The sequence below is a fragment of the Larimichthys crocea genome, chromosome VI (assembly GCF_000972845.2).
Source record: "Larimichthys crocea isolate SSNF chromosome VI, L_crocea_2.0, whole genome shotgun sequence".
In the NCBI taxonomy this organism is placed as follows: Eukaryota; Metazoa; Chordata; class Actinopteri; family Sciaenidae; genus Larimichthys; species Larimichthys crocea.
In genome coordinates, this window is record NC_040016.1 from 702,593 (window position 1) to 714,870 (window position 12,278).

The 12,278-nt window shown below is 38.4% G+C and overlaps 1 protein-coding gene across 1 annotated transcript in view; it reads right to left on the minus strand.

Annotated features, from left to right (window-relative positions):
* Nucleotides 1-3,095: 3,095 nt before the first annotated feature.
* The window catches only part of cpne5b (copine Vb), a 109,653-nt gene continuing 100,470 nt past the window's right edge, over nt 3,096-12,278 (minus strand). The window contains exons 19-21 of the mRNA XM_010756389.3: nt 7,516-7,573; nt 6,827-6,900; nt 3,096-5,903 (exon numbers count right to left, since the gene is read on the minus strand). Of these exons, the coding sequence (XP_010754691.2) occupies nt 5,712-5,903; nt 6,827-6,900; nt 7,516-7,573 (324 nt within the window). The 3' untranslated portion in view covers nt 3,096-5,711. The remainder of the gene's footprint in view (nt 5,904-6,826; nt 6,901-7,515; nt 7,574-12,278) is intronic.

A 12,278-nucleotide genomic window follows, 5' to 3' on the forward strand; every position in this document is an offset into this window, starting at 1 on the left:
ATGCCACCCCCACTGACTGTTGAGGCGAGACACGTACATAGGACATGATGCAAACTGAATAATTTAAGAAGGACAAACTTGTGTAAGCTGGAAAAGAAACTGAAGACATTTCTAAGTTTCTTCCCATCTTGGTAAGAAGGAAACTTGGAAGTCCACTGTTCTCTTTTATTGTCCATGATTTTATGTAGGTCCGTATGTGCTCGGGGCTGCCATTGTAGGAGGCTGAGGTGACAGCTTAGATTCTTAAGAAGTGACCAGAGTAGTAGACAGGAGAAATGATGGACAAGGAGAGTACGTGCAGGAGTGCCAATGGATCCAGAATTGAGTAGCCACTTGACTAGAGTCAGAGATTAACATTCTCAAAAGGATTTGGTAGTGATTGAACTTTGAAGTGAATAATTTAAGGTTTTGTCTCACTTTAAATAGATGGTGTCAATGCAGGCATGACAAAGTGGGTCTAAGCAGTGAAGTGGTAAATTTAGAAACTCAGGAAATCAAGAGCAAGAACAAGTTTGTGTAACTTAGTGCCAGTGAGGAAGGCAGCACTTGAATGAATAGTATTCTGTGAAGTGAAGATGTGACAGTGGTTGGATATCTGGCTTCCGGTTAGGGGTTTAGAGAAGAAGCTAACATAACTAAGGTAAACTTGATGGTATGGTGTTTTGATAGCTATTGTTACAAGATCAAACGATTGGGAAGGTTATTTTGTACTGGTCATGAACGCAGTGGCTGTTGATGGAGTTCTGGGATTCAACAATCGGGGTACTGGGGCAGAATTCATAGGTTAGGTATTCATAGGAATGTTAGAAGTGGTAAAGTTGAGGTGTGGTCCTGTTGATGGCTATTAATAAAATGAACTCCAGGTAGCACCTTGTTTTCACCCATCTGTGCACAACTTTGCACAATAGATTTATTCATGGACTTTGTAGAAATTTCTGTGGTAGAATCAAACTCCAGCTCTATGTGGAAACATCTACATTAATTTGTCTGTACATGTTCCAGTGTGTGAAAAACTAAAGGACTGGTTATAATAAAGGCATACAAAACCTTTCATTTAGTTTGAAAAAATCCTTAATCATAATTTTCACTGATTATAGCTCAGAGAGATAATGGTTAAAACTCTGTCATCATTCTGCATACGCTGATTGTAATGACTTACTGTATATCTGCACTGTCTGTTGTCTCATTATCTGCCCCGTATTATTAGGGAGGTTATAAAATTAAGAACCTTGAATCTTGTACTCAGTATATTTTATAAAAAAAACAATATAAAGCAGATAAAGTTTGTATATTAAAAAACATGTAACTTGTGGAGTAGGATGTTTTAATACACACTGGACATTAGGGAAGTAAAAGTAAATGAATTATCAATGTAATATTACATTCTCCCATGTGAATTTGAAGATGATAGTCCAAATACATGATGTAATATCCTGGAATTAAACATTATCCATAACATTAGCCTAGTATTAATGAAAAACCAACCAACTTAAACTTTATCAAGCAACAAGTTAGTCTCCATTTGTCTTCTTAGCTTCCTTCCTTCCTCATCATTCCTCCACTCTTCAGTCTTTTTGTCTCCACCATTATGTCCATAAAGCCTGGTTACGTTGCGTGCTTGCCCAGCTCCGGTTCTGGCACAACACTCCATACATAGCGCAGGAACAGGGCGCAGAGTGGGAATGACAGAGACACCATTCACCTAATTATAAGTCAGTGTAGCATTATTTAAAATGTCTTATTTTGTGGTAGAAAAGTTCCACAATGTTGCTTTAACCTCACCGTTGCACAAATTAGAACACTGACCACTGAAATCAACAAGGAACTTTTATAAAAGTAGTCATTTTTTAATTAATTTTCAATTAAGGCAATCCAATACAAAGCATTTCACAACCCACCATATGACAATAATCATGTACAATAAAAACCCATTTAAAGGAAAGTAGGGAGTCATGCAACTCAGAAAACTAAAGAGTTATAAACAACAAAGAGAAACTGTGGGATTAGACAAATAATAAAATTTTAAAAAGGTGTTAACTGTAACATGCTAATTAGCTACAGTTTCTTATCCACCGGTGAGACAAAAAAAGTTTGGAGAACCAGGCACAAGAGAGAAGAAATAGCAAACAGTCCACAGAGCTTACTGCCATGTTTTGGCACTGACATGCATGTAATCTGGTTGGGCTGGTTCCTATTTTACAGATGGCGACATTGTGGGTGAAACACTTTGATATACCCCAAGAAAACATGCAGTCGATCCATCACACTAATTATAAAATAATTGCTTTAAGAGGAGATGAAGTCGTAATTACAAAGATGGGAGCGATGGCTTGTCATAAAAACTCCAAAAATAAATAAATAAATATCTTCAAAACAGTAGTATTCCCAAAAATATATCAAACATATACAGTAAGCACTCCTTTTGATGATAAAGTGCTGTTGGGATCTAGATGCAAACCAGCTGTTACATACACTTTATATATTATAGTCCACTCTTATCTTTCCACTGTTCTCTCTGACACCACACAATGATTTACAAGCAAATTGCTGTATGCCATTTTGACCACCATTAACTCATCTCTCCTCCAGCTGAGAGCCATACATATCTACCTAAACTACTTTCCAATACAGGACTAAATAAGATTGACTGACTGCCTTTCACATTATTAAGGCTTTTAGTTTGCTACATTAGACATTTGAATAGAACCCTTTCAGCTCAGATTAATTCTTTGTCTGCATCACTTTGTTAGTTTCTAATGTAAGGGTTTCAGTCTATTGTACTCATTGTAACATTGTTTTGTTTTGTTCTACGGCAATGAGGGGTGCATGAATGTCAGGGTAGTAAACACATCCATTGTTCAGAACGGTGGCTATGGTAACAGAATGACAGATAAAAGTAAGAAAAGTAGAAGTAAGTTTTGAAAGCACTTTGTGAGGTCGAACAAAGATTTGCTTTCAGTTAACGTACTCACACTGACGATGCTAACATGCAGATGTTCAGCAGGTATCCCTTTTCACCATCTTAATTTAACATGTTACCATGCTAACATTTGATAATTAGCAATAAACACAAAGAACAGCTTTTTTATTTTTTAGCATTTCGTCCTAAATAAAGGTAATGAACAAGTTAAAAGTTTGACCTGCTGATGACTCTATAGGAAAACTGAAACCAAATTTTAATGACAATCCAGTCAAGAACTGTGGAGACTGTCATGTCACTGTTACTGTCATGCTATAGCTCCACTGCTAGCATCGCCAAAATTTCAATAAACTAAGTAAATGAAGGATTCGCATCCCATGATATTCCCTTTTTATACAGAATTTTTGTATTAGGATGTTCTGTTCTTTTAAATACAAAGCCTAAAGTAGAAAGGTTAATGATGTAGCAAGTTTACTGTGTCACTAGAGAAAGAGGGAAAGAAAAATAGGATAGAAAATTTGTTTCTGCAGACGGGCATGATGAGAAAGAAAATTAGATTTGAGTGTTACATTACACACGCATGTATTTAGTACTTTTAACAAGAACTCTCTTTTCATTGTGGCTATTATAATCCTACATACAGTGTGTCCCATGTGTGTTTCCTGATAAAAACATCCCTATGTGCCTCAAATTCCTTTTAAATTTCTTAGCTTTTAGATCTCTGCATTTTCATAAGACACATCCTAGGACTATCAGGAATCATTGTTGCATCACTTTGCAAAGATGCATCTCAAGTTACAAGCTTTGTTATTGAGGCGGTAAAATTGTTTTCTGTTTGGAGACCAGTTTGTTTCTCTACACTAAACTGACATTGAACAAAAAACTAAGATTAGAATCCCTCTGTGCCCTACAGTATAGATAGAGTATTAATATGTTTACATATGAAAGATGAAAGATTATGTACTGAATGTAATGAAAATAAATCCTAAAACTCTGGAGACTATTTAAAAAAGGTCTCCCACCAGAGACTTGTAATACACTGTGGCAAAGACTGGGCTATATAAAATGTAAATCTCTTGGGAGGAACACTGTGGCTGTGATTGTACTGACTCATAATCTGTGATGACTGAGGTTATCTGGCTGCTAATGCGTGGCCACTTGGGGCATACGGATTTGCCCTGACATGGGAATCTCTGGGTTGCAGAGATGGTGCATTTGGCATAGTATCAGGGCCGGATTAACCTGCTATTGGGCGCTGGGCAAAATATAGAAATGGTCTCTAGTTAATCGCCATCCCTCGGCGGTTAGATAGAGTAAACTATCATGCAGTGGGGAGCTACCTTTCCTGTATGTTTGGCGTCTATCATTTAGTGATAATTTTATAAAGTACATTTATTTTATTAATATGTAATAGGCATACATGTTAATATACGCATGTATCAATTAAAATGGTATAAGTATGAAACCTAGCATTTCAAATTATGCTTCTCTAAGAGACAAGTCTTTAGGGAGTAACTGCCTTAAGACCCCTACTTTTTGTTTGTTTGTGTGGTATATATGATCAAAAATCAATGAAATTAAAGCAGTTTAAATAAAGTAACGTGGAGTTTTGACAAGTTGTTAATCCAGCTATAAAAAATATCTATAACATGTTTTTGTTATATGTTGTGTCATTGATATCTTTGTCCTGTTTCATTGTCTGTCTTTTATTTCTATGGTATTTTCTGTATCTTTACTGTTTAAAAAAAAGAGGCTATGATAAACTAGTTCACATTCTTCTTGTGCACAATCATCTTTTGTGATGGAAATTTATCCTTTCTGAATAAAAACCAAAAACAAGCCTGGGTCAACATGCTGAATTGCAGCTGCAGTACAATACAATACTTCAGTTGCATGAATAAACTGGGTACTTTCTTCAGAAACAGTGAATAGCAGCACTCAAAATGGCTGAATATGATTAACCTTGTAGCAATGCCATAATCGTGTCCTTGGTATAGAGACAGGTTGCCTTGTGCTTTTTAGATGCAATTGCATAAAAATAACTGGTGACCACTTCAAATGGATAACATTTCTGACAGATCTATCATAAGTCCATGCCACTCTGAATAATATTCGTGAATATATATACTGGGAAATGGGTAATTAAATTCTCATAAAACATGCTCTTATAAACATTTACCTATTAAAGAAGATAAGATGTGACACCCCAAAGTATGAAAAGAGTGATTCATGTCAACGTAATAAACTGTGGTCCTCCATCATAGCTACTGTATTAGCAGATATGGAGGTAATCCCCAAATATAAAAACTAATTCCAGAAGGGAAAGGGTGTCTAAAAAATATCACTGAAATAGGCCACACCAATGACTGACGAGCAAGGTTTAGGTCAAAGTTCACATGTCCTGATACACTTAGAGAAACAACCACAGACAGGCACAAGTTTTAACCACAACATGACCTTTTGAACCAACCTGCTGTCAAATCAGACGTGAAACAGTCACTGCCTCAGTGTTGATTAAAAGGCTTTCACCAACAAGTCCTGGAAATTTTCCAGTCTCTCTTTAAGAGAAATTGGCTAAATAAATATATCACAGAAAACCAAAAGAAAAAAACAAAAAAACAACAAAATGCTGCTCCAATAGTCACTTGGAGGATACGGCACAAAATTCACACCCATTTCCTGGTGGGTCAGCTCCTGTTTGTACCAAAAAACAGGAGGCAGAGAGTTTCCATTGGACTCTGAGTGGCTGCTGCATGCTGTCAGTCCTCAGTGAAAAGCCAAGAGGGGGGCTTCAGAGCTGTGTGTGGTGGTGTGTGTGTCCGGGCGGTGTGTAGGGGGGTGGCGCCGGGTTGGGTTTGATCCCCCGGCTTTTCATGTAAGAGATGAACTGGTCGGGGATCTCTGCTAGCACGTCTTTCGCGAGCCGAGCCATGCTTAACACATGATTTCCTGTCCGGTCCATATAATCTCTGAAGGGAACAAACTGATAAGAAGAGTAGAAAGTGTTAAATCAGTATGCTTATATACAGTAGTAACTTAATGCTCATGTGGATAAAGATGTCATGATTAGAAAAATAATCTTAAAAATTAACATTTTAATAGAGCGCTGAACAGGACTTCACAGCATATGGTTTCCTCTGTCATAACACCATGAGTGATTTTTGCAGTGATTCCTGAAAAGCTCTAAATACGTTTTGACAATGTACACAAGCGGGTTTTGGGAGCAGGGTGATATACTGAATGGAGAAATCCAGAGGGCTCATGTTTAAGCCCCCATGTTACGCAACATTTGCCAGATCCTGCAAGCTTTAGGATGCTGATCTGTCACTAATCCTGTACTCTGGCTTTCCTCAGGAGTAAGAGGAAATGAATGGGTCTAAGTGAACAGATTTTTCTACTATGGTTTTGATAAAAATACTTTTTTTCCCCCTCGTCTTTTGTATTATTTGTCATAGCACATCAAAGTTTTCCCCAGGAAGGTTTTTAGCTGATGCCATTAAAGCCCTGACACAGTACAAAAGATGATGGCAGAAACAATAGCTATTAAATAACATTAATTTCATCAGGCACTATAAACCACTTTGGGAAACCTTGCACTTCATCAGTCACTTAACTCACACATTTTGACTCTACAGAAACAAAAAGATGATCAGCGGGTATCTTGTCATCATGGGAATTAACAGAAACTGCACAGATGACCTAATCTGTTTGGGGTGTCAACGCCAACAGATGGTGTTTTGTCAAAATGTTAATGTTGCAGCACAACTGAGGTAACAGTGTGAATGTAAAATGTGAAAATATGACACATACATTTTATAACCCATTGGAAACAGTATGGCCTATGTATAGTGATCCGGATCTCATTACCAAAGGGAAACTTTCTTTCATGCTATAAAGGGCAGTCACCTGAACAATGTCTCTCTCTGCCAGTTTCCCCCGGGATGAGATCCTTATGTCATCTCCATCCAGCTCCACCATAGCTGGAAGACACAAGTTCATCCACACACACACACACACACATGCACACACCCACAGTGTTAGAAGGAGGTGAAGACAGTTGCCTTTAGGACAGAGACATGGTTAATACACTACTCATGTAAAGGTTTAGTTATCGTACGTCATATTTATAGCATGCATTTTTACCTTAGCAACAGTAGGAGAGAGGATGTTGAGCTATGCGGCTGTAATCTGTCTTTTTTGCATGTCTAATCAACTAATAGGTTCTTTATTGTAGCCTATGTGCAATTTAGAATAATCTGCACTAAACACCGCAAGCCCAGCAATTAACCTCCGCCATTTCTTCTACAATTATGCTTGCATACACCTACGCATTCCTTTCTCGACGGACTCAAATGAGTTTGTACAGTCATTTTCTCTCCGGTATTTCTCTGAATTAGTGCCAGAGAGGTTAGAGCTGGCTGTAACAGTAATAGACTGTGAGTTGTATGAATTAAATAGTCAATTATTGGCTTGTGTTTTAATCTGTTTAACTGACTTGACACTGGTAAAGTTTTAGAAGACACTTTCTTTACTATTATGTCCTGTATGTGGCTGCCATATGAATATTTTATAATACATTATTAAAGTCACCGTACCGTCAAACTCAGCCTGACCCACTCCAACTATGATGATGGACATGGGAAGTTTGGCACCCTGCAGAGATATCAAAAAAACAAAAAAACTCAATCAACTTACAGAAAGAGAGGAGAGAGAAGAGGAGAGAAGCTTGTCCTATCAGCACTGACCTGTAGCACTCATTACTGTATATCAGACATTGCAGCAGTTACATGCTCACTGACTAGGTTACAGCTACACTAATGTTCTATCCCATTAAACTAGCTGAATGACCTTTAATAAGACAAGAGCAGGACAGATAAAAATGAGGGCAAATTAAAGACAGAAAGAAAGAGGAAGAGGACGAAACAGGCAAATGACTCCATAGAAACTTGTTTTTGTCTGTTTTCTTTATCCTGGATGTTTTATTTCCCTGAATCCAATTTTCTGTCATATCGCTGCTCCGTGGCTCTTATCTTGGGATGACAATTTGTGTTTGGCCACTGAATGCTGGTTATCAGGCTGGGGTGTGAAGATTAAACTGACTGACAAAACTAACAGCGTCTTCCGAGATACTGGACTAGCAGGTGAGTAATGCCAGTGCTTAAGCTGTTTTGATAGCAAAAAAAAAAGCAATCAAATGTATCCCCACATTTCCCAGCCTGGATTGACGAAATGCTGATCCGCAAAAAGAACTGTGTTTTGACATTTTACAGGTAAAGGCTAAAAGGAGACATTTGTTCACATGTAGGGAATATAAGTGATGAAACCGTTGCAGATGCCTTAATAAGGTCTCACATGGCAGGTGTGGTGTGGTGGCGTTTGTGAGCTGGGAGAGGAGGGACAGGGAGGAGGTGCAAACTTCAGCCAGTACAGCGACCATCCTCAGTCACTCGCCCAGCCACTCCCAAGCCACACAGCAGTCAGACAACGCTGTTGTTAGTCTCTTCAAGGTATTGACATTTCAATGAAATTCATTGCACACAAGATATTCACCATCTTAGCTTAGCATGGTAGCATCTATTATTCCACATCAAGTCTTAATTTCTATTTTTTTTTCATGTAAACCAAAGATTTGGACACACTGAACTACCCCTGATGAGGATGTAAATCATTTGACGCAAAAGTAGAGGAGAAGAATGAAAACCATCAAAGTCAAGTCGTACATATCTCAAATATTGAGATATGTCACTACAAAGCTGAGCTGCTGAAATGAAAAATGCAGTCAGATGATCACCAAAATCAGCAAGAGTCATCCTCTGGGCACTGTAAATGTCTGTACAAGTTTTCATGGTAATCCATCCAATATTTGTTGAGAAATGTCAGTGTGGACCAAAGCAGCGTTGAGAAAATCCAGCTCTTATAGCCCATATGATTACACACTGTATGTGTACATTTGCTTCGTCAAGCAGTTATATAACCAAACCAAACAGAACGATCTGACTTATTATAGTCAACTAAAGCGATTTTCTTTACATTCCACTTGAGTGACAGTGACTGGATGGCACTCTGAAGGGCCATGTCATTGTCTGTTATTTCAGGATAGATGGCAACAGAAAAGCTTGATGCAAAAGCTGCTATTATGTGTAATGAGTTTTCTGCAGTCACATATTTCCACAAAGTGAAACAAATGCAGTTTTATCTCTGGAACAACACAAATGTACTGTGGCAAATCAGGCAAAAGGGGATGAGAGCACTTTCTGTTGACACCACCTCAGCTGCAGCACATCAACGCGATTATCAGTGTTCAACACAACTCCTGTCAGTGCCTGTCCTCCCACGCACATGCACACACAAACACTTGTGTATGTGTGTGTGCGTGCATAGCTGGAGACATGCACACACATCAGAGCATCAAATGCCACCAAAAATAACCTGGCAATCCACCATGCCCCACTTTTACCATCCTCCTGTCACCCTGACAGGCAGCCGAGATCCAGTGTAATAAGACAACAAAACAAAGCGTCAATCAACACTTATTACTCCGGCAACTCGCTGAATGTGCTGTTTAAATTCAAACTGCCAGGCATGTGCATGCTTTGATGGGTGTGTGTATGTTCAAACATACATATGGCAGCAGGCTTGCACACACGAACAGGTTTTTGGATATTTGCCTGAAGAGGTGGCTGTCTGTCAGTGCAGGGATCTTCTGATCCAATAAACAATTTAAGAGCTTAGTCCAGAGAAAAGCTTAAGGCTGCAGATTGAGGATACTTAAAAAAGCTACCACCCAGCATTACCCTGGCATTAAGAGTAACACATTCAGTTATTAGAATAGCGCATCAGCAAATCAGCAACTGTCACAGTCCTATCCTTGACATGCTGACAGACTGAACTTAAAAAGTGATTTAATATAAATAAAAACTAAAAATACTCATTAATGCTGTAAGTATCTGAGCATACCATTTTTATTTAAGGGCACTGCTTCAATTATTTAACATGAAATTTCATCTTGAAATTAGTTTAATCATATTCATGCTGCAACAGGAAAGTACCCAGAAAGCATAAACCTCTGCCAAGAGAGCACAGTTATTTTGATTTGTTATGAATATAAACCAATTAAAATAAATCTGCAGCATCTGCCAAACAAATGCAATGTAAAAGACTGGCTTCAAAACACATATACTTTCTTATTCCAACTTTCCACGCAAATTTACTGAAGATATGCTGCTAATTAACAGGACAAAAACAAACAGACAGAGAAACAAAACCCTTGGCAGCCGTAACAGCCTTTGTTAAGTAGCAATTGCCAATTAGGGTTCTGTATTTTGTCACATATGTTCAGAGGGTCCTGCATTAGTAAAGTCAAACCCTGTTCATGTTGGCAAATGTCTGTGAAAACAAAGATGAAAAAAAACAAAACAAACAATAATGTTAGTGAATATAATACTCAGATGATAATTAGACATTTATATTTCCTTATCATACTTATAATACATAAAAACTTCAGCCAATATATAGATTTAACGTTGGGAAATAGCAAATGGTCAGTTAGGTCATTGTATGATTTTATTAATTTGTGCAAAAGGAAATCATGTCAGGCTATTGACATAACATGCTATTTGAAATCATGTTTGAGCTCCGTGACTAGTTATTACAGAGAAAATATGTTGCCTGTTTTAGTCATGGAGAGGACTGTACTTGATGCTGCTCTGTGTGACATTTTTGAGGGGTTTCCTTGGTTTCTCATCACCAGGTTTCCCATTTACACACCAAAGTCCTACAACCAATACAACGTGAATGGAGATAAAAATGGTTGTAAAGTGAATTATGTTTGGTGGGTCCTGGCACAGATACAGCGGTGAAACACAAAGCACTGACAGATAACAAGTAGGAGATGAGAAAGGAAATGAATCAAAGGCAGCAGATGATTTTCTAACAGACTGAATATGGTGACAGAAGTATGGAGTGAGCAGATGAAGACAAAGAGATTTAGATCTTTGAGAGGGAAATCTGAGGCAGACAGCAAAAGTCTTTGTATTTGTGAGTGAGGGAGTCTCTCGGCTCCACAGAGAGAAAGAGAACGAGGCAGCAGAGGGACCCGAGTCGTGAGCAGAGGAGGAGGATGCTAAGTGATTGACAGGTGAGTTTCTGTCGTGTAGCAGATTCAGTTACGAGTGATAACTCCCCTTTTATTCACTTGCATGCACAAATGCGAACCCACTCCAGATGTTCATACACAGAGTTGTGTACATTCAAGCTTCCTCTTCCTCTCACTCTTTCTTGAAGACACCTCCTAGCATGAACAAGTAGTGAGGAAAGACTTATATAACCTCAGCAGTGTGTCCTCCATCGCCCAGGATCCGTGGGGAGCAAAAGGGAAAAGCAGTGGAAGCGGCAAGCATCAGTAGGCAGTGAGATAGAGCAGCAGGCAAGATCTTAAAAGGAAGGTGTGGCTGTTCTAATGTTTTGACTAACAGTCGCAAATTCCCTTTAAATCCAGTCTGCTGGGTGTTCTGTGCCTGTGGCGGGCTGGCGAGGAGGAAAAGGAGGAAGAGGGGACAAAAGAGGAAGAGAGAAAGGGAGAGGAAAGGAAAGGAAGCTAGCCACCTGCTATTTAAAGCTGGAAGAGAGAAGTTTGGGGAGAAAGCTCAGAGGAATAAGGAACAACGTTTGTTTGTTTTTTATTTACCCACGCAGGCACATCTTTTCAAACGCTGCATGCCATAAATATTTGCACTACAATATTAATGGACGAGAAAGGAACACATTTGTACCTGAAGGACATTAGAAGATTCATTCACAGCATCTGTATATTTTTTTAGAACAAAAACATTACCTGGTGTCGAGCTACTTTGGTGTAGTTGTCAGGAAAATCTTTTGTATATATGTGGGTCTGGGGAATACTTAACTTGCTTCAAAGGTTTTGGATCTTACGGATAGCAGAACAATTGTTGCAATAAGCTGTGTTTGAATCTGAGTGACCACGATAACATCGAGCTCATCAGAAACACACAATCCATTACTAGTGTTTAAACAATTCATTGATCAATCATTTGACATCAAAATTGATAACTGACTAGTAAGTAAGTAATATATCAAGTAATAATGCCATACATCTGATGCTCTGGTAGTAGAATGGTCATCAAAGAAAATTATGTTAGGAAACAGAAAACTGTGACTAGCGTTTTTCACCATTTCTTGACTTCCAATAAACCTAATGATTCATTGAACAAATTAAACTGATGTAAATAATCTTTAACTGTTGATCTTGTGTTGTTGAACCTTTCTCGTATGAGGCTACAGACAGCAGCGGGTTAGCTTAGCTTAGCATAATGACTGGAAACAGAAGAAATAGCTAGCC